The 26,839-nt window shown below is 35.9% G+C and overlaps 1 protein-coding gene across 1 annotated transcript in view; it reads left to right on the top strand.

Annotated features, from left to right (window-relative positions):
* CWF19L2 (CWF19 like cell cycle control factor 2) overlaps positions 1-26,839 on the top strand; it is a 65,082-nt gene that overhangs the window by 11,755 nt on the left and 26,488 nt on the right. Inside the window, exons 5-12 of the mRNA XM_027900389.1 lie at positions 967-1,086; positions 2,146-2,239; positions 3,416-3,531; positions 3,792-4,510; positions 10,048-10,141; positions 12,913-13,002; positions 25,216-25,341; positions 26,600-26,737. Coding sequence (XP_027756190.1) covers positions 967-1,086; positions 2,146-2,239; positions 3,416-3,531; positions 3,792-4,510; positions 10,048-10,141; positions 12,913-13,002; positions 25,216-25,341; positions 26,600-26,737 — 1,497 coding nt within the window. The remainder of the gene's footprint in view (positions 1-966; positions 1,087-2,145; positions 2,240-3,415; positions 3,532-3,791; positions 4,511-10,047; positions 10,142-12,912; positions 13,003-25,215; positions 25,342-26,599; positions 26,738-26,839) is intronic.

Below are 26,839 nucleotides of genomic sequence, written 5' to 3'. Positions count from 1 at the left end.
GGCTAACGTGGGCATAGGTATTTTTGAATCACTTGAAGATAGATTACTTTTCAGTTTTCTCCCTTAGAGGAAATCTGAGAAGTGGAATGTTGGGTTTCACCCCTGAAACTCCCTGGTGTGTTGCCTAATATAATTTTTGAATAAGAGTGATACTGTGACATATAGCATCTGTTCAGATTGACAGCTCAGACTTGAACCCTGTTGAAGATACCCAGACTCTTCTGCAAGGAGATGTTTCAAAATAGATATAATCTTGTAATTTTGGATTCTGTGCTAGTATCATAGAATTGCTCCAAATGCCTCTTTTTATAGAGTAATTGCTTATAATGTATATGTCACTGCCTTCTTTTGAGGCTTCAGGTTTTGTGTGTATAAATGTAGTAGTAATGTCTAGACTTTTTAATATGCCACTTTTCTGTAGAGTAGTCCTCGTTTTTAAAATCTTCTTAGTCTGGCTCAGGTTTTGTAAATGCAATTTTCTACCTGATATCTTGGGTACAGTTTACAGGCTGTAGATGTATAATTGTTGAATTTGAGGGTTCAGTTAGTGCCTAGATATCCCAGCTATAAACTATGCTTAGTTACTGATTGCAGATTTTGTATGCACTAGAAGAGATATAAAAGATCAGGAGGTCAGAATTAACAAGATGAGATGTACAGTGTTTCTTGAAGCAAATAATTAGCAGTATGTAGAATCTACATGTTTACTACTGTGTTAAAAATTTGTGAAGGTATATTTCAAATTACAGAAAGACATTTATGCAATTTACTTGCGTATTAAAAAAATTGAAAGATTAGGGTTTTTAAAATTGTATTTCCTTTTCGTTAAAGTATTTTATATGTGTTCGTAAAGCCTATACTGTTTATTGTCAGAAACATTTGTCAGTAGTTGTACTAGTTTGGTTTGTACATGAGCCATCTTTTTGTTGGAATTACAAATGCTCTTTCTCTGGTTTTATTTTAAAGAGAGAAGAATGGATGAATTTAGACTTCATGTCATTGAAAACAACGTCAGTCGCAGCTGTCAAAGGTGAAAGACACAAAGATAAAGTACTGGAACGACAGAAAGCTCAAGAACTTGAGCAGGTAGGAGGAATTAATATAATAAATTTTTTCTGCATTTTACATTTGGTTCAAATATATGTCTTTTTTGTTATTTAAACTAATGCCTGATGCATGAAGTGATAGTTATTTTAATTAAATTGGTCTTTTTGGGATGAAAAGGCTTCATACATCCAAGTTTATCTTGTGGAGAAAGGCCTTTAAACTATATTCTAGGTGAGGAGAACGTCAGCTTTGTTAATTCTGAGTTCTGTAATATTTGAAGGGCTCCTGAGATGTTTTACTTAATGACAGTGACAGATTGTTGGTCTGGCCACCTTCTCCGTGGTGTGTGTGACAGGAGCACCACTGGTTTGTGTGATAAAAACCTACTCAAATTGTTGTCTTAAAGTCTAGAGTGCTAAGGCTTGTTTTTTCCTGACGAAAGAGTTCAGAGCAGTTGTTGTACCGCCTTTCATGTCCCTGTTGTTGGTGAATACAAGGCTGGATCAGGGTCTTGCTGTGGAAGGCGTTTTGGTCATTAAATTCATTCTCTTTACATACAGTTGATGGCTGTTTCATTCACAACCTTAAATGCAATTTAGTCTGATCTGAAAACACAGTTACTGATCACCATCTAATATTTACTTGTCCTCACATTTTACAGTAAGTCGTTTGTTGCTGTTAGGTTTTCCAGTTAGTTGTGTCTGAGAACCAGACTGACCTGGAGTTCTGTTCTTGTGTAGTAGTTGGTGCTTTGATTATTGTCTTTTGAGAAGGGATTAATCTTTTTTGGTTTTTTTCTCCACATAATTTTTTTACTGAACATTATTTCTGAGCTGTTGAAGGACCATTTAATGTGGAGAACTTAAATCATCAGAATGTCAGCAAGTATTTTATATGGTTAATGACAATTTATATGTATGCTTAATCCTGGAAGAGTATGATTCTTACAGACTCTCCCACCCAACCCCTTGCTGTCCATGCAGGTTTATACTCTTTTGTTTTCTGCACCAGAGTGTCTGTTCTTTGTTTGATACCCAAAACAGTGTGTATAACAGATGCATATATGCTACGCACGTATTAAAATTATTTCTGTTTTAGGCCATGCTGTCTGAGAGAGAACTTAATCCCTATTGGAAAGATGGTGGTACAGGTTTGCCACCAGAGAAGGATGAAGAAGCTTCAGTTAAGAAAGGTAAACAGCAACTTTTGGTAATATTCTTAAATTTCTGCTGCAGTTTCTGGTCTCTATTTGTTGCTAACAAATTACTGCTAATGTTTTTGTAAATGCATTATGAATAATATATATATTATTATTAATAACATGAATAATGTAATAAAGTAAAATTTTAATGGAAATTCAGTAGTGAATATTGGGTTCATATCATAGTATGTTGTTTTGTAGAATTTCTCTTCACTGGTTTTTAATCTTGAGTGGTTTGACCTTCAGTATTTTTACAGAAATTCTCCATTTTGAACTAATTAAAAGAAAGCATGATTTAACCAAGACAAGATAAATTATTGTCGACTCATTTGGTTCTTTTCATTCCATTACACAAATTACTGTTTTAAAATATTCACCCACGGAAGACTGAGTCACATTAAAATGAAATACATTACAGATGCTGTTTGTGAAAAATACGACTTCTGTAACCTTTTCACTTCTTTCCTTACCCCAGGGTTATCCTGCCTATTTCCAGCAAGCGCAGTTAGAAAAACTCTTTTTGTGATGTCATTAAGCATTTATTAGGTGATAAGAAGGGGTCCTTGTGTGCTGTCAACAAGGAAGAGTGGGGTCTGTGGCTTTTTGAGAGCCTTTCCCTGTAGACAGTCTGTCCTGCAAACCATTAGCCTCATGCCCACTTTAGGAGTCACAGAGATCAGCGACCTGTAAGAGGTGACAGGCATCAGTGAGGGTGTGTTCAGAATGTTAAGACCTGTGCTAGCTTCTCACATGGAAAGCAATTGGTTACTCATTCCTTTTCTGAGAAGGGGAATCCACTTGTTTATGTGTAAGGGGTATGCCAAAGAATGGACACAGAAAGTGGAAACAATGAGAAGGCTCCTTAATGTCATTAAAAAAACCCAGAACTTCTCATATACTAGTCCTGTCTTGGAAACTGCATGTTGTGTTCTGTGATAAAGTAGAGAAGCTTAAATTAAATCTGTAGTATTGCTGAGGTATAACCAGCGTTAACTTATGAAAACATGTAGCTGTGTTATTATATTAATTCTGTTTTTCATTTGCGCCGCCCCCTTGAATTTTTACATTAAGTTTAGTTGAAGGTTTGATGTCACATACAGAGCAAGATTAAATAGGAATAATTACTTAAGATTTAAAAGTATGACCTCTCATTGTTTTCTACTTTAGTTACAGTGGTAGAAGATGCTGGATTAAGTTGGCTGCGAAAATCATACCAAAGGATGAAAGAGCAGGCTGAGAGAGAGAAACGAAATTTTGAGGATATTGTAGCTGAGAGATATGGGGTGAGGATCTTCAATTAAATTTTCTTCATACTAATAGATGTACTTAATGTGTAGTGTAAGACCTAAGGAAAAAAGCAGGAAAAAACAGCCTCTGAAGCTTCTCTCTAGTGATGAAGAGTTTAAAGCTATGCAGCCTTTTATGTATTTTGTTTTGTTAAATTTTTTTTTTTAATTTATAGGATTCTACAGCAGATTTAAATTACTTACACAATACCTCATGGTCTTAAAAGTGGCATGACTTTTTTTATTCTTTTTTATAGTCAGTGGAGGTATTTCAGTCGCGATTAGAAGAAGCTGAAAAAGCTGCATCCAGAAAGGAAAACTATCATGGAAGTGGAAGATGGCGGAAAACTGACTATTCAGAAAGCGAGAGAGGGAAGAAAGAACACCCTATTGAAAAGGTGACACGAGATGAAGATGATAGAAGCAGAAACACATTTGGGGGCCATACTAGGGAGAGACATGACAAGGGATGGGCACAAGAGGATAAAGATTACAAAAGAGGTATGTCAAGAAGAGACCAAGAATGTGGACACAGTAGCATGGACTCCCTATTAAGGGGCTACAGCTCCAAAGGAGAAAAATGCTCCAGTGAAAAACGAAATCAGGAAAAGAGTTCATCTTCAAGCAATATGAAACACAGATTTTTGAAACCCTCTGAAGATGATTCATCATCTTACAGTGCACCTAGAGACTGCCAGTCAGAGCTGTCCTCTTCCAAACTGCCTGTTCATAGCTCTTTGAGCAGCCGTTTCCAGAAACCTGGAGAGGATACTGCCCTGTGGACCAAAACACACAGAGAAGATAACAATGAGAAATTACTATCTGATAAAAAATCATCAGGTACTAGGGAACAAACTGATGGCAATAGTTGGGAAAGAACTCCAAGTGATGAAAAAGAGAAGTTGCGACAGGAGTACCCAGTCAATATCTCTGAGAAGAAACAGCCATTATCTGATAGTAAAACTTCAGGCTCTAGGTATTTTATGAACTTCTTGTCTTTTATTTGCTGTATTTTTCATGGTAAATTATACCAGAAACTCTTATCTCCTTTGTGGCAGTATCAGAACTGATCCTATCAGATCTCTTTAGTTTGGAGGAGTCTAGCCCCCAGCTAAGGGCAGCTACAATAGACCACTGCAGAAGTAAAAAACACCCCTTACTTGTCCTGTCTCCTCAGCATATTTGAGAATTGCTAATGCTAGATTATTTTCTGCTTGTTTCTAATGTTAGTTCTCACTGCAGTAAAATTGTCCTCTTAGGCAAAAAACCTGCAAAACAATATCTTAACTGTCATTGAATTTATAAAAGACACACTTGAAATCTTATAAAATGCTGACTAAAACCTGAAATAATTAATACAGCGGGGACAGGTTTTCCACCTGTGAGATAAGTTTATATGCTTAAGTAGGGAAAAACAGTAGAAAGTATTGATTAGAACATGCATTTTGTGTGGAGAAGAGGAAGAATTAATAGTGGGAAGGGAAACATAAACTAATAGGCAGCAGGAATTCAATTTTTCCTGACTTGCTGTAGTGAAAGACAGCAGAGAGTAATAAGAAGTGGTCAGAAAAGTAAGTTGTAGAGAACTGACCTTTTACTCTGCTGAAGACCTCCTGTTCTCCAGTATTAGCAGCCTCCTGGTTCTCCCAGTGATTTGTCTAGTGTGGTTATTACTGTGAATGCTTTCCTTCGGATCTTTCCAATAATACGTAGGCACATGCAAAAATATTTTAGTGTCAGGGTGGTTTAATTTAATTTTTTGGGAAAGCTGGACAAGTAAATAGTCTTGGTTGGAGTGTGTAAGAAGAATGGTATGATTTGGTTCAAAACAGCATTTGATGAAATATGATCAAATGTAATTCCTTCTTTCTTGTATGCTTATATCAGTTATGTGCAGAAAACTGCTTATATCAGGGTTATGAATTTACTTTTAATTAATTGTTGGATTCTAATAAGATACCTTAAGATTATTTATTTTATTTGTAATTGTTCCTATATGTAGTACTTGCAAATACCTCACTGTGTATTTCCAAAGAAAAAATGTACGTGAATGAGTTACTGCATGACTTACCAGCAGCTGGCATCCTAGTCTACACAGTTCTTTATTTATATATATTGAGTATTTTTTCAAGATTTAGCTTGCTATACTTTGATAGAAGCAAATGAAATTTAAATTTTCATTAATAGCAAAAATATAAATTACTTGCATGATGTTCACTTAATGTAATTTTTGTTTAAAGCATGAGCTTGAATATATCATGGCAGGAGTAGTTCCAAATTCTGGCATGAACAGTTTTTGCACACTGTGGGAAATCCCATTCATAAATGTTTGTCATCTCTTGTTTTACTTTTTATTTTAGTGTTTGCCTAGGTGCTATTTTGCTGGAAAATGAGAAAAAAAAATTTATACCTGTTTTAATTACTCTGAAAGAGTAATTAATTTAAATTTCTGAAAGAAAGGTCTTGTAGCATTAAACCTGTGATGTATGAGACATTATGAGACATTCAAATTTAGTGATCCTTGTTTTCCTGTGTATTGCCCAAATAGTTACTGCCCTGAAATGTCTGGGTTTTACCGGTTAGATATACTTTGTAAACTTCTCATTAGAATGATTCATGCTGCATCTGAGCTGCAGCCTATGCAACCTCCTCTACTCTTGAGTCTGGTTTGTGTATGACTTTGTTCAGGTACAAGGTCTCCACAGTCCACAGTTGTTTTCTTGAGGGATAGGGACAGGGATGGGGGGTGAAGGGGAACGTGTGGAGCTTGGTGTTGCTTTGGGTGTGTGGTGTGTTGACCCTCAGCAAGCAGCTAAGCACATACCCAGCTGCTTGCTTGTTCTCCATCCTGCAGAGGGAATCAGAAGAGCAAAAGGGAGAAAAACTCCTTATTGGATAAAGGCAGTGTAACAAGTGAAGGGTAGGGGCAGCAACGTGATGCAAAGGCAGTCAGTCACTCACCCAGCACCTCCCATGAGCAGAGTGATGCCCAGCCAGTCTTTGAACAGCAGCTATTTTTTAAAGACCGCACTCTTCAGCCTTTTTTTCCTGAGTGTGATGGTACATGGCATGGAGTAGCCCTTTGACCGATTTGGGTTGGCTGTCCTGGCTGTGACCCTCCCAAGCTTTTGCTCACCCCCTCCTTGCTGGGGGTGCACAGTGAGACCCAGAGGAAGCCTAAAAGCTGAGTAAGCACTGTTCAGCAACAGCCAAAAGAGCAGTGTGTTATCAACATTGTCACCAGTTAAGTCCAGACCACAGCACCATATGGGCTACTGGTCCTGAATGAGTGGTTTAGGGTTGCTCAAAGAATGACCATCAAAGGTGTTAGCAAAAGTGAATTTAATATGAATCTACAAAAACGTGACTTAAAGTTTGGTGATAAGGTTCACTCTGTTATGTACTACATGAGTGAAACATACAAAAGAAAATTGAGAGAAAATTGATTTAGAATGATTTATACAGAGACTGAAGACACAAAAGGGTAAGGGAGACCCTCCCATTTTGTCATGAGGTTTGAGTGAACTCCCCCTTGCCTTCTAAACTCCTAATGGAGATAAGGTGTGGCTAGGTCCAGTCTTAATCTCAGACTTGATGAACGGTTTGTATCTAAAGGATTACATTTGTAATCAGTTGGATCACCTAAAGAACCACTGTCCGAGATTTTAGCAAAAGGTGATCTTAGTACGATGATGTAGAAGTATCAGTTCACCACCGATGAAATTTTTACATGGCTTCTGATACAGCAGCAATTTGAGCTTTGTTCACAGATTTAAGATGGATCAGAAGATTTTAGCAGTACTTAATCATTGGCTGATTTAGCATTTATGAAGTGAGTCAATATGATTTGCTACAATCACAACAGTGACTTAGTTACAGATCCGAGATGATAACATTCATATTATACGTTCTGTAGGGTATTTAAATCAGTTCATACACACACACACACAGACACATTTTATAGGGATACATGTGTATAAATGTATAAAGATATATGTATATAAATGTATGAAAGTATGTCTTTTAAGAGTTCCTCGAGTTCTGTGAAATACTTCAAATGTCTTGGAATTTCTCAATGGGCAAGAGTTGAGCCTCAAGGAGGGGAGGATTTTGGCCCAGGCCCCCTTGTCAGCTTTCCACCATGGTCCTCTAAGCTCTGCAAATTGGAGAGTTGGCAAGTTTACCACCACAGTGCTATGGAAAATGTAAATTCCATCCCAGCCAGACCTAGTAGAACATGTAATTATTAATACCATTGCCTCAGTATTGTTTTCTTCAAAGAAGCATCTGCATTGTTAGTCTTTTTTTTTTTTCCCCTTGTGTTCAGTAATGGCGATTCACTTTTTTTTTAATTACAAATACAGAAAACTGTACCTTTTAGCTTTTGGCTGCCACATGTAGTAAGTGCAATGCTAATTGTAACTGGACAGAGCAGGAGATTTTGGGAAATGAAATTGTGTACGGAAGTGGTTTGCTTATTCAAGTTCAAAAAATTCAATTATTAAGATAGAAGTGATAATTCTTTTCCTCACAAAAGAGAAATAAGCATAGGAACCGTTTAGCTGATATTTTCTTTTGCCTGTGTTTTCTGGTTTAGTACTATTAAACCTAATTGCACATCTTCTTTGATATTTTAATTGTATTTCTCAGCCAATACAATTACTGAGCTGATTATTAGTAAAGTGGAGATTACTTAGGCTTGGAAAACCATATAGCCCTTGCTAATTGACCTACTTTCAGGTTCCTTTAAGCTGACTCTTAACTTCACAGGTTTTGTGTGTTTGAAATACCAAATGACCTGTCTTCCTATTCCATTCAGTGAGATTTTTTTTTTTTAGTTTTTTTTGTTTTGTTTTGTTTTTTTGCAGAATTTTGTAGAAAATTCTGGCTTTTGGAACGTTTCAGGTTTCAATTAGTGTAGTAGTTATCTGTTGGGAATAATTTATAAGCTGCTGCTTTCTTTTTCTTTCTATAGTTTCAAGACTTGTAATAAATGTCCTCTTTCAGTGGTGGTGTCACTCAGTTACAAGAAGCAAATCTTCTTTCAGGTGAAAGCTTGAATTAAAAGGTGTTGCTCTTTGGTTCTTTATCTCTCATGCTGAAAATATAGCTCTTAAGTTTTATCCCTTCTAAAGCACAGAGGAAGTTTCTGCAGCCTATAAATCAAAGTGTTTTGGACAACAGTATGACACAGGTTAATTAAAAGTGCTGATTGGATGTCGAAGGGATCTCCCCAGAGGAAAAGCCCATCAGCTAGTGTTTGCTGGAAGTCACACTTAATAATGGGACTACTTCAAAGTTTAATTTGAGACAAGATAAAAAGCAAATCAAAACAATTTCAGAAGTCTCAAAAAGTTCAGATGATGATTCAAGCACTAGCACCACTTTAAAAAAGCATATATGAAGTAATAAACACCTGTTCTTCCCTTTGTTTAAATACTCTCCCTTGTTTTGAAAAATATAGGTTAAGGAAAAGTGAGAAGGTAATCTTTGAGGGTTTTGTTTCTGAGGAAGTTAAGGTAAATTTTTCTGAGTTTTGGGGATTTGCATTAGGCATCTTGAAAACAAACAAAAGCAACTTTTGTAATTTTCTCAGGACTGGGGAGACCTGGCAGTTAAAGATGACACCATCTTCAAGTTTTCCTATTCTTCAAATCTGATGGGGCTTAATCATATCAAGTAGGGGATGAATTCTCTCTGTAATAGCAGGAACAAATATCATAACTATATTATTATGTCTCTTTTGTGTTAGATATTTTTCTTTTAGAATAAGTTGCCTTTAGTCTTTCCTAGGCTTAGAGAACAAGATCCAAACTTATCTGTTGCCTCTTTGCAATATTTCTTAGAGACCTTATTTATTATCATAAGAACTCCTATGCTGACCTTTTAATATTAAAATTAAGATACAATACCGTTTATTACTAGCTGTGGCTTCCCTAGAGAGACTTCATATTTTTAAAATGCTACTGGTTAATTTTCCATGTAAACTCTGCTGTATCAGCCGTAACACGTTCAGAAGCAGAGATTGTACTGAGAGCAGACAAATATGGGAAAATAAGTAGTTTTCAAGAGATGGAAAGCCATTTTGGCTAACAGGAGAATAACTCAGAAAAGGGTGATTTTGCTGAGAAATAAAAGCATGGCCAAAGCCAGAAAACAGAATTAGAATGGGTTGAAATAACTTTCTGTTCCTCTTTTCCTTGCTTTTTGCCTGCTTATACCTGTTACTGTCTCTTGACTGTTTTTTCATGCTGGGAAAATGGTCATAGATAGTTCTTTTCATTTTAATTGATCCCAAAAGTAAAAGGAAACAAGCTTCATAAAAATTTTATTCAAGCTCTTTGGCTTCAGAGTCCTCGGCAACTTCTGACTGCAAATACATTTTTATATGTCATTTTCAATTATTTTGACATTAGGAGCATATGTACCAGTATAGCAGGCAAATAATACTTAATTACACAGGTGAATACTGCAGTGTTTTTCCATGGGTTTAACGCAACTGGTGTTTTACAGATCATCAAAGGATGAGCCGCCTCAGGTCCTCAGTGAAGAGGAGATGAACAGACTGGGAGCGAGGATTGTAAAAGCAGAACTCATGGGAGACATGGTAATGTCTTTGAAAAACTATCATGATTTACTGCATTTTTTCTTTAGAGTTCACAGCGCTTTAATAGTTTTAGTTTCTTTCTTTTTTTAAAGGTTATTGATTCAAGCAAAAAAGACCTACAGAATTTGCTAGGGTTTGAAGATACTGCTTTTACAGTAACTTCTGCATTAAGTGCAATGGTTCATAGACTAGAGTAGAGGATTCAGATCCCCAGGCTTTGTAGGAAAAGCAGCATACCCAAAACCAGTTGTTCTCTGCCTTTTTTTATAGTATTTAATATATTTTTGTTAAAAAGGGAGCAGGTGAAAACTACAGAGCTCCCTGTCTGTGTTACAAGGTTGGCAGTGTTTGGAGCTTTTCTTGTTTCATCAGCTTTGTCACAGGTAGGCGCATGTGGTCCATGGCTCTGCTGTATAAGCATGCTTAATTATTATGGTATGGAGATATAAAACTGAAAGGAATTGCATAGGCCATTGCATCCAGCTCAGCACTGAGAACAACTGTGGTTGTTCAAACAGTGCTTCATGGTCAGCTCCACAAAATGCCTGCCCTGAATGAGACTGAGTCCATGAAGCTTCGAGAAACATCTCCATGTTTAATGTTGCTTTAGGAGACTTGTTTCATTCAGCAAGCTGATCCTGAAGGATTAAGAATTTCACTCTTTTGGAACACTCTAAACTCTGGAAGTGTATATTTTTTATTACACTAAGCATGGCTATAATGACTTAATTCCATTCAGTAGTACTGTCTGGAATTCCGTTATAAAAAGGTCGTAGTCTTTTAGTTTTTTAAGCTGTGTTTTTAAGTGTTGCTCTGAATAGCTGCTCTTAAGGAACTTTTTTCTGGGTTTTTAGAAGTGAATCCTATCACTGTGGGTTTTTGTATCTTTTTTTTAAGATTAATTTTTACTACACTTGTTTAGTTGTAACACAGTATTTGCACCAAAATCTGCATCACGAAGTAATAAATAAGCATGAGTTCAACTGCTAAATTAGACTCTTTGATTTGTGGGAAGTTTTAGGATGTTTTGCATTATTGCTGGATTAGGGCATGGTGTACATATTTTATAAAAATTTTCTTTTCAAACATGTTTTATATTATGAATTCTTTTCCCACGTCTTTAGACATAGATGTATGTATGTAGCTTTACAATATTTCAACAGCTATACCTTTTCTAGAAATCCTGTCCATTTGAAATCTTACTAACTTCAAATATGAATTAAAAGTAACTTTAAGCAATGTATTTCCTACTAAGATGAGTGTTAATGATTTAAATAGATGTCTCCATGTTTTAATCTGTAGTTTTCCTAGTTAATACGCTGCTGAAGAAAAATATATTTATGAATGTTATTATATGATAGGTTTGTGAGGGACTGGTGTAGTCACTTAAGATATTACTTTATTGTTTAAGACATTTTCCTACCAGGGAAAATGTTTGAAGCTATCTATACATTAGTTGCAAAAGTGCTGGGGAGGGGAAAGTTTTCTAAAGACCCTCATAGAGATCAGCAAAATTTATAGACTTTTTTTCTTCTCCTTTTTTTCTTCTCCTTCTGCTTAACTTCAGTAGCATTGCCCAAACAGAAGTTTGGGTGCAAAAGTTTTTTTTTTTTTCTTTGTTTTTGTTTTTTTGTTTGTTTTGTTTTTTTTCCCCACCTGACAGTAACTGATATGAGTAATTTGACAAAAAATATACAGGTGTTTTTCGGGGAGAGTATAACAACAATATAAATAATAAAAAAAAATTGTCCTTGTCTTGTTTTGTTTTAAATATTGTTCCTGATCTTCCTCTGATCAGATTGAACATGCAACTTGTTTAAACAAGTTCATCCCCACACGCCAGAACAGATGGTTATGTAACAGCGTGGCTGGAGTTCAAGGTTGGCCATGTGGGACAAATGAACTCTGAATCTATTTTTGTACTGACTTGCTGCTTGGTGTTGACCAAATTACTTAATTTTGGGGCGGCAAGTATGGGCATGCTTGTTGGAGTCCAATCAGTGAAACTGGTAAAGGGGTCTCAGAGTATAAGTGGTTCTATTTCATGTAGGTTGATAGGTTGCCACCTGGCAATTCTCAGCAGTCTGAGATATTCTAAAATACTTCTATTTGTTTAATAAACAGATGGTTGAGAGAGCAGGACCATCAGAAATTCACACAAGACTGTAAACAGTTCTCATTTTCCACCTTTTTACATTTTAATACTCAAAATAAGGTCTAAAGTACAAAAGTTGGACATTCAATGTGGGGAGAAACTGCATAGCAAAATGTCTGAGAGATACTTCCCTAGACCCACTGCTTGCATGTATGTGTGTAAATGTGTATGTGTGTATATATAAAAAAAATGAAAGGACATGTAGGATAACCTGGAAAGTTCATACACCTGATGTGTTTGGGCTTCCATATTTAGCTTCCTATACATAAAGTAGTATTTATGCTTAGCATTTATTAGTAAAAAAAAGCATTTATTAGTATAAGGTAATAATGTTTAAGGATACTTTTTCTGCTCTTTTTATGGCAGTTCATGTTTCTATACTTCAGATGCTTCTATTCTGAAAATCTTTTTCAATGTTATATCCAGTAAAGAAGTGTGTAAATTCTATTGACATGTCTTGTTTAGTCTTTTGTGTCATTAGAGTTTAAAAAATTATTTCAAAACACACAAAAAATGGAATGAATAGTTAATTCCGATATAAAGGTAATTCTGATATAAAGGTCTCTTAAAAGTTTGAAATGGTTAAACTAAAGAAGTCTAATCACTTTCTTTGAAGGAATTGGCTTCAGAACTTCAAGCAGAACTTGACAATGCTCGCAAGTTGAGAGAGATTCAAGGACCAATTCCAGCAAAGGCTGGCAAAGAGGTGAGGGGGAAAATATTTTTGGTTTTTTTGCACTAACACAATGGTATGATACAGGGAGCAATTGAATTAGAGAACATCAGATGTACTTAGGAAAATTAAAAAGTGTGACTTCAGGTGAGTTACTGTTCAATGGGAATTGTGGTTTTTGTAGGTAAACAAAACTGTCTCCATTGTACCTTAGCCACTTCCATAGGACCTTTTTACTGGTAATAATTTTCTCAGCAAGGACATGTATCTTCCATTAAAAATTAAACTGCTATGTGTTGTGTTGTTGAGTGTACTGCCTGTTAAATAACTCTAATGTTAAATAACTCTCCTTTTGAAGGGCGATGTTCAAGAAAATGATAGTAAGCATCTTCCATACCTTGTAGCTGATACAGCTACAAGGAAATATGGTTGATATCTCAAGTTATGAGTTTTGTGTTCATGATGGAGAGGAAACTTTAGGCAAGAACTAATGTTCTTGTTTAATTTGACTCCAATCCCACAGTGAAAATTTGTCTGCAAGTGAGCTGAGTTTGAAAAGCCACTGACTTTTTTCTTTTCTAAAAGGCTTCATGTCAGACGTCATACATTGACCAGTATTTCCCCAGTCTTTAGAAGTTAATTTGTGGCCTCTTGCTGACTAACTTGTGGCAATAGTAGTAAAGTCTCAGACTTTGAATTCACAAGAATTTAAAGTTACAAAAGCTCTGTGTAGGTAGACTACTTCATTGCAGTGCAATTCTTCGGCATGTTTTTCATGTATTTATATATAGAAACCCCGAATAAAGCAGATTGGAGTTGTGTAATTACACAGAAAAAATCCATTCAGATTTTAAAATTGGAAAGTCGAGAGGGTGTTACGGGTGGTCCTCAAAAATGTTGGTGGACACCTGTTTCTCAGAAGCTGAGTCAAGAATAACAATTTTGGTCAGCCTTGGTCTTAACCATGGTCTGATTTTTATCTTAATTAAATTAAAGCATATTTAAAACTAATAGTATGTAGTTGTTGCAAAAATACCAAATATTTATGAATATGCCTTGCCTGTGCCTGTTTCCTGGCTTCTTCTTGCCTATATTACATGGCTTTTGAGGATGAGCAGTCCAACAGAGCTGACAGTTACTCTGTCCTGTCTTTGTGATAGTGCCAGGGTAATCTTACTGGTTTTACAGCTTCCAACTCTTGGACTTAGTGGATCACAAGCAGAATGTGCTTGGTACTCCTGTGTATCAAGGGCCAGCTACATCACCCTGTGTGTCTAAACAGCCCAGATGTTCAGAAATCATCTCATAACAGAAGAGAAGCTGATTTGTGAAGGGGTGTTTGATTCTGTATGAATCAGCCTTTCCATAGCATTGACCACCCAGTTCAGACAGATGTATTATAAGTGGGGTACTGAAGCAGTTTTCACAGAAATGGTTTTCCAAATGGATGTCCCATTAATTGCAAAGTCTGATAGCTTTGCCTCCACTACCAATAACAAACGTGTTTCAGGCAGGTCTCTTTCTGCTTCCTTGGAGCTGCTTGTCCAGTGTCATGCTGGGAGGTCCTGAAATGTGGCTTTGCCTTATTTTAATTTCTGTTGAGACAACTGGGAAGATAAATCAGGAAGCAGCGAAGGCAATTTCGAATGCGTCTCCCTAGGAAGGTTTTTTCTTTTTGATTAATTGGACATGGATCAATTTCCCAATTCAGTTCACTGTGTGACTGAGTGAAGACTCATGTAGGGGGGTGTATGAATGGCTGGGGTTGGTACAGGATCAATTCTTTTGGCAGTGATGCTGGTTTATTCTGCCTCAAAGGGATCAAGAAACTACAGATTTAAGAGACTGTAAAGTGTTAGCTTAAACCTTTTTTTTTTTTTTTTTTTTGGGGGGGGGGAGGGTTTGTTTGTTTGGTTTTTTTTTTTTTAGTTTTTGGGGTTTTGTTTGTTTGTAAGTGAAACTAAAGGCAAATCTAGCTTTTACAGTGTGACTTAGTGACTACTTTTGTAGTTTTTTTGACTTAGGCAGGAATTTTACCCCAAGCAACCCCAAAAATATGATTTTGAAGGACAGTTTTCAAAAACGATTAAAGTATCTACTAATGAAATTTGGGTCTTAATGGGTATTGTACTTAAATACTTCAGTCACATGTATACAACTACGATGAATGCACATGCAAAGATCCTTCTAAAATGATTCATTAAAATGTAGATTGTGTTGGTTTTGTCTTTAAGTTGGAACAGGAGGTAACCTGCAGAGTTTATGGAAATGAAAAAAATTTGACTTTATTTGTCGTAGAATGATGCTTATTTTCAGATGTTTATGTCTATTTTATCATGGACATTTTGAGAAAAGCAAGGCTGCAGTTTGAGCCCTAGTGAAATTGTGTAAAGAGAAGGCTGCTGTGTTTCTGAGTTAGGGTAGAAGATGAGAATGAGTACTTATTGAATGTAAGGATGCAGCAGAAAATTGTAGAGACTTCAGCATTTAAAAAATAACTTTCACGTGTTCACAGTTTAACTCTCAAGTGCAGTTTATATTTCTGTTACCTGAGAGTGCTACACAACTCCAAATTTGAGTACATTAGTTAAAAGGATACCACCTCTGCCATGTGTCAGTACCAGTCACAACTGATGTAATTTTTGCTTTTATTAATTTATATATTTTATTCATTTGTATATTTTTTTGTCTTTTTATTTAACAAAATATATATGAAAGATTAACACTCCTTCAAGACACATAATTTGCAGTGGTTTTTGGTAGTACAAAAATTGGGAGGTAAAAATTTAAATGAGGAACAATATATCAGTTGGAAGGGACTTAAAATGATCACCTAGTCCAACAACATGATAGTGAATGAATATAGTACATAAGAGTATGTGTCTTTTAAAACTGTTTTCAGTCTCAAATGAAGTATGGTTTAGAAAAAAGCTTCTAAAGCCAAAGTCTGTTTCTGTATTCCATTGCACTTCATTAGTATTCCGGGAACAGAAAGCAGTCTCAGCTGAGCAAATGCTTGAGACAGCTCTCAGTAATGATGAATTACATTCAAAATTCAAAACACAAAATCAATACAAAATTGAATGAGAGCTAGAAGGTGGTACTTTAGGCAAAATAGCATGGTAGAGGATATACTATCATGTAGTATTTAAAAGAAGAGAATTCTGAAAAATAGAAACAAATACTGGCTTTTCTGTCATGCTTTTGAGAATGTGTAGGGAAAATATGAATTATTTCAGCAAATCTTCGTTTGAATAACTGAGTTTTCTGTAGAAGTCTGTCAGCCCTTGGTCTAATATGATTGATTTAATAAATATATTTAAAACATAGGGAATAAACCAGTGATTGATACATATATCATCATCATCTTCATCATCATCATCATCATCATCATCATGGCTAGGCTTCGTGAACGAAGATTTGAGATGGGCTCTACCCGCGCTTGCTGCAAGGGCACTGATGGCTAAAAAGGCCAATGCGAGATAGACAAGTCTGGTTGCAGAAGGCACAGCAGAAAGACTCCCTCTCTCTCTCAAATGTATTCCTCAGGATAGAGAAAAAAATCAGAAAAAAATTCAAAGTTTTTCAACTGAAGAGTATGTAGTGCTTCTGTTATGCCTCCTGGGCATAGAAAAGATCTGTAGGGCAATAGTCTTGAATTTCGGCAGGCACAGCATTTCACTTTACAGTAGGCATCTAACTGATATGATGCTTCTTTAAAAGAGAAAACCTTTTCTAGGCTACCTGTTGCATCTGTAAGAGTAACGGTCTCCAGTCTATTGCTTATGCATCTCGAGTGGAGAAGGTTTATAGTGCATGAAAAAGTTAATTTAGCAAGTTTTATGGCATAAGTTGGGCTTGTCTTTTAATGAAAGCCTTCATAGTATTAAGAGCTTCATGTACTTCTAATGCTTCTGCTATTTTTATTTAATTATACTTTTTGAGTATAAAGTTGATTAGGTTTCCAACACATCCTGTCTGAACACAAATTTTGATGTATCGAAGGTTTGACATTTAATTTGGATCCCTGAGATGCATTAGAGTCCAGACTGAGGGAGAATTTTTAGGGGAGCTAGCTCAGTATAAATGATTTTTTAAAAATTCTTTTTGAAGAGCTAACATTATTTTTCAAAAAGGAAACTGAATACAACAGTTTGACTTATATCTCAAATCCTATTTATGATAAAAATTGCGTCTCTTGCATACCATTACTTATAGTTCTTCATTAGGAGACACAGGATAGAACATGCTGGATCTTTATCCAGAGAAGGTATTTGCAGCACAGTTAATGTCCTTGTTTTCAAGAATGACCTTTTCACAAATAGCTTAAAGATGACAATGATTCCTTGGAAAAAAGAGAGTTATCTATAAGTACAGTGGGGTGTGTGTGTACATGTGTGTTTGAATATATGTGTGTATACATGTAAAATTTAAATAGTGATGAATACTTTGGAATAGGAGATGAAAGAAAGAAGGAAACTAATCAGTGCTTTTCAGTGAGGTTTTTTTTAATTTTAAAAAATCCCAAACCAATGCTAAACAAACACCAAAAAAACCCAAAACCAAATCACTCTGAAAATTAACATTCAAAATTGCAGGTGTGCCAGGATTAATTTTAGGTTTGGGAATTGTGACTATAAACACAGATGTTTTTCTGCAATAAAGATATTTGGTTGTCAAAATTTACCTGTAACATATTTTAGTATCACATGGTTGAGTGGCCTTTTATTCTGACTTAATGCAAAACTGAAATACAGTTGAAGTAATGCTTATAGTCTTACCATATATAAAGAATCCTTTAAAAACTGTTTAAAACTGCTTTGCAGGAAAGTATAATTAGACTGTTGTATAAAACCTAGAAAGATGGGGATTAATGATCCCCACTAAATGCACAATAAAAATCTTTGATTTTGTTTGGAACTTCAGATGGTGGGGAGATACAGCAACAGATGGCCTGTGTCCTGTTTACTCTCAGATGTTTTCAGCTCATCGTAATTTCTGATTCCTGGTGTTCCATCACACTTGAATCGTGTGTGCAAGATGGTTGTGCCATTCTTTCTTCAGCAAAAGTTTGTGTTTTCCACGCAGAGTTGACTGTGTCTAACTGGAACAGGGAATAATGAAGTGGGTATACTGCTGCAGAACAGCTTTAATATCATTAGTACATACTTTTTAAAAATAGTAGGTATATGCAGTTATTGGTGAGTGTGTTTCCTGGACACTCTTGTTGATGTCAGTAAGAGAGGATTACACAATTATTCATAAGACAAAAACATATTAAGACAAAGTGGTTTAGCTTCCTGAATGTAATTTATAGGAAATTGACTTTTGCAATTAAAAAGTATTGGAGAAATTGTATCAGTAAATGATGTAAAACGGCTTATGGTCTCAGTATATGTAAAAAGTATGAAAGGGGAGAGTGGATAAAACTTTGTAAGGGAGTTCAAACTGACAATACAAGAGCTTGGAAGTATGCTTTGACACCAGAGGCAGCAGCCTTATCCAAGTGCCATGCATCACTTGTAGCTGATGGTGTCATTTTTTTTCTGGCTCTGTTTTTCTCCTAACACTGTGTTAAATTTCTGCATATTTTTACTGCTGTCTAGAGCCATCTAGTCGTTACTTTTTTTTTTTTCCCAAGTTTTCCTACATCTCATGCCTACAGTGGCTCATTGACAGTATGGCTAAGTGACTAACCATTTCAAAGTGTAACTAACAATTTAAAATATCAAACTTCATATTTAGATTTTTTTTTAAGTTGTATTTGCAAGATTATGTTGCTTCCTCATATCCAGTATTACTGTTAAGTTAAACTTAATCGCTTTAGTTTTCCCCATTACTGGAGGCATCACTGGACAGACTCATTACAAGCTGCATATTATTAGTTACATTTTTTTATTTATTACAAGTTACAAATTACTAGTTCCAGCCTTACTTCCTCAGGCTGGCAGGATGAGTCTTACTGAATTTGATTTGAGGTTTTTTGTGTGTGTCCATTCTACTCACAAGATATTCTGATCACCCTATCATAGAGGTGTTCTAGGAAAATAAATACTGAGTGTAAATAGAAAGATTTTTGAATGTGGGGATGATTGGAGACATTTTATAAAGAGGAGATTAATAAGAAGGTCAGGTTGGTTATTTTGAGTAATACACAATTTTGCTGAAATACCCTTTTTATAATATAAGAACAAGGAATTGATGGGCAACTGATTTTATATCAATAAGAACAAGTTAAGTTTTTTGCATAATACATTAATAACATGTGTCACTCACTCACTGGGGGAGAGAAAGGATAGAGACCTAATCCTTTTCCATGGCTTGGAGTTTTTGGAGCTTTTTAGTCGTATGTTTTATACACAAACCAAAGAACTACCTGATAAAGATAGTCTTCTGTAGGCAAGTTCACTTCTGTATTACAGCCTGCATTAGATTTTCTAATGCTTCTCTCCACTGTATTAAGCACAAGATCCTGAATATGGCAGATGGACTTCCTGATCTTGTAAAACCTTTTTAAAATCCCATTTCTGTATTAGCTTAATACCTTTTGAAGTTGTAATAGTGATTCTTATTAATATGTTCACGGAGTCTTTCTTGAAATGCTAAATTTTTAACCTAGTTAGAAGTTTGCTCTTGCTTTCCTTCCTCTTATAGCTTTTTTCTGCTGTAAGAAACTCAGATGAAAGACACAACTTTTATACAATGGACTGCTGTAAAGACTTCTGACCGTTTTCATTTCATCTTGCTGTGAGATTCAAACCTCCATCTTGCTATGGATAACGGTCTACCTACTGGTTTTGTTAGCATTACCTTGAAGGTTACAGTGCCATTGTGCACAACAAATGTCACAACCTGAGGGATAGCTTAAATGCTTTGAAACCTGATACACGGGGATTCCAGGTAGTGACTACATCAACTCCTCAGTGATGAGACATGGTGCCCTTACCAATAACCAGCACTGAAGGAGGCAGACTGCTCCTTCTGGATGGGATGACTCATCCTTCTGATAACTGTGGTGGTCATGTGTGAACGCAACCCGAGAACCTAACAGAGGGGTATCTGAAATGGTAGAGGAGAGCAATGGAAAGGAACAGGAGACAGTGGATGGAAGAAATAGCTGTGTCCATTACTCTGAGAAGTGCTGGATGTCTTCTAGACAGTTAATATTATAACATAAGGACAGACTTTTCCAAAGAGAAATAAGACAATATTCAAACCATTTCCAATGGCCATAGACTGTAAGAGAAAGGAGACAGGTGGTGTACTTAGTGCAGCATCTGATTTGTCCATGTAAGGTATTTGGTTGTGGAGGTTTGTTCCTTGCTGAAGATTATTGCTGAGCTTTGTTATTCCTTCATTACACTGTGCTTGTACCACTTGAGTGCAGCACTTGGTAAACATTTGCAGACAGCTCTCAGTTCATGCAGTATCCAGCTGTTGGCTCAGTTATTAAAAAAAAAAGTTTATTTTTTTCTGACTCTGGTTCTTTCCTACCGCACAATATACTGACTCTTAAAATGTCTTTTGTTCCCTTTAGCTAATAAGCAGATCTAATTGAGTAGATCCTATCTGAGATGTTTGGTCTGATTACTCCCTTCATTCATATACTCCAGTGTCTCAAATTAAGCTGTGCACCTGGTGTGGCAGAGCTTTTCCTCTTCCTCCTGCTGGATTATGGAACAGGAAACATCTCTGGAGAGTTCAAAAATCTTTTTCACTACTGAATTTTATTTATTTATGTATTTAATTTAAAGCTTTTATCTTTCAAAACCAGACTTGCCGTCTTTGTTTTGTTCAGTTGGGTGTTAATCGTTCTATAGTGGTTTGTACATTTGGTGAGAACAACTGTGTACTTTGCATATTTAATTGGCCTGAAGTAAAAATTCGTGTTCCTTAATTAATGGCAACAAGCAATTCCTCACTCACTCTGGAAATATGCACCATTTTAGTTAATTTCAGGCTGTAAATTGTATTGTTAGTTTAGCAGTCATCACAAGATTCAGGGATCGTGACTGAGCCTCTTCTCCAGTTTTAACTTTAACAATATGAATTATATTTCAAGTACTCTAATATATATTTTTAAACTTATGTTGCATTTGTATTAATAGAGGTATTCTCTATCAGATGATAATTATTAATGAGTAATTGTATCACAATCACCATATAGGTGTTAGTTACCATATGCCATGTCATATACTCTTAGGAATGCAAATATATAAATGTGTAAAGAAAATACCAACAGGTAAAATGAGAGCATTAAGTAACTTTTGTAGTTAGATTGGGATCAACACTCCTTTAAATCCTTCAGAAAAGTCTATTGCTTCTGTGAGTCATGGCTTTTTCCTGCAAAGGCTGTGTCACAATATGCCATATTTGTTCAAGTGTAGAGGAATTTGGATTTTTATTATACTTGTGTGAGCTTGTCCATTACAAATGTTAGATACATTGCCCTGGAATTCCCAGAATCAGTCCTTGGCACATTTTTAAGGGTTTGTATCGTATTTGCCACTTTCCATTATTTTGGTACTGAGATCTATTTAAAGGATATAATGCATGTGGAAGGATCTGGACATTATATATTGGAATTCATTTATGGGAGCCCTAGTGAAAATCATTACTTCATAGCAGCTTGCTTGAAAACCTCTTTTTGCTGATACTTCAGTTTAAAGACGATTTATAAAGTTTATTCTGTTTTTTCTTTTTTTCTTTTTTAAAGGTTGTTGAATAGAAAAACTTATATTTAGAATGCAAACAATGAATTTATTATTCAAATTTAATCTGATAATGCTATAGTTATTGGACCGTCTTTTTTTTCTACCGGAAAGCTTTCTGCTTCTGATGTGTTTAGAAATGGCTTTAGTCGTTATTGTCAGTAAGATCCTCCTAAAAATCAACTTTTGCCTTACCTCTTTATGTTAATATAATTAATTTCTGTTGTTATGTTGTGGTTCTAATTCAGTTCTGTTTAGACAGGGTTCTGACTTCTGATGGATGTCTTTACCTCTAATAACATCTTTAATTTTCTGAATAATCGTGTCTGTCATGAATCCATTGGATTCATCAGTATGCATTTACTATTAGTCTCTAATAAGACTGCACATTAGTTTTCATTCTGTCCATAATTAGTTTATCCTTTTGCCTGCTCCTTTTAATTTCTCTTTGATGGGCAACTTCTATTTTTTGTACTCTGTATTTTAAAACTAAATATTAATTTTTTGCCTTTTCCTTTTCTCTGGAAAATTTAAATATGTTATGGTCAGTGTTACATGCCTTGTGTCAGGACTCAGGAGTCTTTGAAGTTAGAGGGAAAAACCCCTAAGCCCCCATAAAACACAAAATACCTTGCCAGCTATAGAGTTCTGACACAAAGAATTCAGTGTATTATATATACTGCCCCCCACCACACCCCTGTCTCTGTCCCCACTCATTCTGTGGTTCAGATCTAGGAAATACTCTTCTAGTGCCTTTATGTTAGTGTGGTGGCATGTAGAAATGAGAGGAATAAAAGAATATCAGATATTGTCAGGATCTAGCATTTTGGAGCCCATCTTCAAAGGCAGATGACATGTAGAACACCTTGTGAATTCCATTGATTTTTGGAAAATAACAGCCTGCACATTCCGTTTTGAAATGTCTTTATTTTAAGAATTTTAGTGAAGACAAATCTTGGGGTGGATGTCTTTAAAAGGAATTGGATGGTTTTAGATTGACTTAAGAATCTGATATTTTCTATTCTTTGCGGTTGTTGAAGCACTGCTGTTGTAATGTCTGTTGGTGAATAATCTAACAAGTAACCATTTCTGAGGTGTCCTGTTTATGTGAAATCCTCACTCAGGCATGTCTTTCCACTCATTCAAGTCCTGTTACCTGCTGCCCCTGTGTGGGGATTTGACCAGTCCTCTTGGGAGAGCTGCTGGATCCCTGTTTGGCCACATGGGCATAGTAGGTTTGGGACAAGGTGGTGTTTTTCCTTTTCAAAGATCTGTTTTATTTCAAAGTAATTAGCAATGATCTGCATTTTTGAGTTTTCGCTGCAGTATCTGTGGTTATATCTTCAGCTTCCAAGCTGAAGAGAGAACTTTGGCTTAACTAGACAGCTTTTTGGTCTTTAACTTCTACCTTCTTCAGCTTGGCAAGGTAGATTTTTCTTGGAAAATGTAATTAAGCCATTGAAGCTAGCATACTTCAGTATCTACAGATTTTTCAGACTTTCTTTGGGTTTCTGGGACAAGTTTTGCTTAGTCAAAGATGGCAAGTTAAAGCAGTCTGGTAGAAAATAGCTTCAAATTGAGATTAATAAAGTTGTTGATAAGATTTGACAAAGGCTGTCTTAATATCATCAGATTTAGTAGTGACCCCATTATGTGCTCTAATTTGATCATCTGATTTACCTAAACATCTTTGGAGAGTAGTCAGGAAGTTCTCGGGCTTTAAAATTATTTTTTTAATTATTCTTAATATTTTAGAAAATTAAATACTTTTCTGGTGCAGCATTGCTGCCTTTTTTTCATATGTGTGTGCGTGTATATATATCTTTAGGTAAGTTTGAGAACATCCCTGTGAAGTGGGGGCCCTATGAAGGGCCTTCCATGAGAACTGGTTCTGTAATTTTTTGTGGGACTGGGGTGAAGGTGGTCATTCTGTTCCCCAGGTGTCTCTTCTTTACCTTTTTTAAGGTGACTGTATACTGTATATTTCCAAGAGCATCCACTGCTACTCCTGAAATGTGACTGGGAGAGACCTCTTTTCCCATGTGATATATGCATCCCATCTAGCTCCATAAGCTGGCATATTTCAAGTTGCTTAACAAGGCCTCACGTTGATCCTTCTATCAGGTATACTTCTGTTCTCCAAGCTCTGCTGGTAGGCACTGGGGCCTGAGAAGCCCAAGGGCAGACTTTGCTGGTAAGGACCGGCAAAGACATTGAGTGTCTCAGCATCTTTCATGGCCTTTCCTCTCTTTCGACAGCACAACCCTGTTGCCCTTGCTTGTAGGCGAATATCCAATATGCTCATAGAGTCCCTTTTTAGCTTTTTGCATCTCTTGCTAGTTTCATCTTCAGCTGTGGTTTTCCTAATTCTATGCCTGTATGCCTGGAAAGTGCTTCTGGGGCCCTCCCGGGTAACTTCTCAGATTTCACCTTCTATAAGCTTCCTGATTGCCTTCTGAGCTTTGTTTGGAGTTCCCCATTTAGCTAAGTGGGGATAGCAGATCAAATGGTCCCTTCTCATCCTCTGTGGGGGTTTTTTTTGAAGATCAACCAGCTTTCTTTGGCACCTTGTCATTCATGACCATCGCTCATGAAATCTAGCCAAGCAGATCCCTGAATAAGCTGAAGTCCATTTTTCTGTAATCCAGGATTTTTCCTTTGTTCTGTTTCTTGCCTTCATCACTTCCTGTAGAATCTTAAGCTCCACTGTCTTGTTGCTGTAGCCAAGGGAGTACCTGACTTCCACATCCCTGATTAGGCTATTTTTTTTTAATTTATGAGGACAAATGCCGAACAAAGTAACTGCCAGGTGAATGCTTGTTATTGTGTCCATATATTTTGGCACAAAACCAGATGATTTAAATGTGGTCATTTCTGCCTCAGTCTACAATTTAACTTCACCTAAATAATAAATGTACATCTATTTATCTGTTTCTTCATCACCACAGAGACAGACACTTGTGTTGAGCGCTTTGTGTTTCCTATTTTGCATATCCTACAATCAAAATTTAAAAAATTTTAGTATTTTAGTATGTTAAAAATGACAGGAAACAAAAGTCTGATCTGATGGAATGTGTTGAAAAACAATACCTAATGTTTTGGCTAGTTTGTTAGCCAAGTTTTGAAATGAAAAAAATCCAATAAACACAGAAAAACTCCTTTTCAGATGGTTTTCAGGAATACACTGTTATAAAGATGGTGTGGTATATTAATTCAGTATTATCTGTTTCAGTCTTCATATGCATTGTATTTCTTCTGGGGATGAGGTTTAAGAGAAAAAACCAAAGAATATAAACTCGTTTCTTTGGAGAGTATTTATTAGCTCTGCACTTAACTAACTGAATATATTTTTAATATTCTGTACTTTTTGAATGTGAAAAAGAGTACCTTGTTAAGGTCATGCTGTCTTCTTTGAATTACAGTGAACACACAGAATGTGAAGAATTTGTTATTTAATATTTAGTATTTTAAACATTTATTTAATGTGGTCTGTCTGTGCCATCTGTTTTAAAATATGCCTTAAAACCTGACACAGGCTTCAAGGCGTCAAGAAGATGAACAAGTGGTCCTTGTCAGAACAGATGAAAGTGGAATGGCATGGCCTGTGACCGGACCAGCTGAACCACAAGAGGCAAAAGGAGGACGGAGAAAGCGACAGATGGTAAGTTTTACAAATGGAAGTATTAAAGTGTAATTATTAAATGATTTTGTAGTTTTACTTTGATGATGCCATAATTAATGAATGTCTTATCAGAATGTCAGTAGGTAACTAAAATGTTCCCTTCAGAAGATGATTGTAATTAAGTGCTAGAGTACATATTTATTAAGCATATATTAAGTTTATTTTCAGATTATATTTCCCTAGGGATCACTTTACAGCTTATTTAAATGCACACTCATGGAAAAGTAGGTTTTTCAAGTTATCACAGTCTCTTAGCCAAGTAGTTTATATTCCATAAAGTTATGTAAATAATGAAGATTAGCGGAGCTGAATATTTCCAAAATAAGAAAGATTTAACCAAGATACTCAGGTCTCAGGGGTTAATTTTACTTTTCTTCTAATAAAAAATATGGCTACTGTTGTTTATAATAATTATGACCTATCTTTGTAACAAAGTGCTTTGGGGAACAAGAAGCTTGGAGGCTGGAGCAGTGTTTTTATTCTTAGGATAATTGCTTCCAACAGTAAATGAAGTACTATTTTGATTTGTTTGAGATAAGAGGAGATGACAGTACCTCATGTTTCTAGCAAGCGTGTTCTTGATTAGCAGGACAGATCATTTTGCAGCACTGCTGTGGAGGAGCGAAAAGCATAAGAGAGTGAAGAATTTGTTGTCATCCTCCTGTTGTTTCCATTTTAGAAAATGCCATCTTGCTGTATGTTAATGACCATTCCCTGTGCTCCTTCAGGATTTAGTTAAGTCCTGACCTAAAGGACATCTGTTCTCTAGCGCAATCTGTCTAAGATGGCAACATTTCCCAGCAGAATTCATGCAAGTTTTCAGTACATGCTGTGATTACTGTGTTTCAGTAGTGACCGTGACTATACAAAAACTTTTGAATTGTCAATAATGAAAAACTACTTTTTAGAATATTTCATTTTTGTGAGCTTATTAACTGTTTCAGTGAATTACTTTGCGTCTTCCCTGAGTGATAATGTTGTAGCTCTGATACCTTAGGGATGCCAAGGGTATAGCGATTGTGGAAAGAGGCTACATTTTTATTTAGGCATACTGATGCAGTTGAAGAAGGGGGAAGATATTATTTTCCTTAGATAAAGTGAAGTAGTCAGCCCAGTTGTTTCAGATGTGCTGAGTTGATTCGTGATTCTTTAAACTTGTTGAAATTATTGGGATCTGAATTTTATAGCTGATCTTTCTCATTAGGTAAATATTTATTTTTAATATGTTTGTTTCCAGGTCCCTACCCATGTAGATAAAGAGAGAGTACGGTATTTTCAGGATGATGATAATATGGACCTGAAGGATTTAGTCAAAAATGAGAAGATGAAGACAGCAGAGGATCAAAACTCACTGTTCATGCGTATGGCATCAAAGGTAATGTGTCGTGTGTGTGTATTTCTAATTAAAGATGTCATTATTAGAAATATCAAGGAGGATATGAGGCTTGAGTGCTCTAGGTGTGTTGCTTTTGGTTGA

The sequence above is a fragment of the Empidonax traillii genome, unplaced genomic scaffold (genome assembly GCF_003031625.1).
Source record: "Empidonax traillii isolate 1590-97213 ecotype Southwest subspecies unplaced genomic scaffold, ASM303162v1 scaffold21:size2437335, whole genome shotgun sequence".
Taxonomy (NCBI): domain Eukaryota; kingdom Metazoa; phylum Chordata; class Aves; order Passeriformes; family Tyrannidae; genus Empidonax; species Empidonax traillii.
The sequence above is the reverse complement of the archived record's forward strand: the minus strand, read 5'-3'. Positions and strand labels throughout refer to the sequence as shown.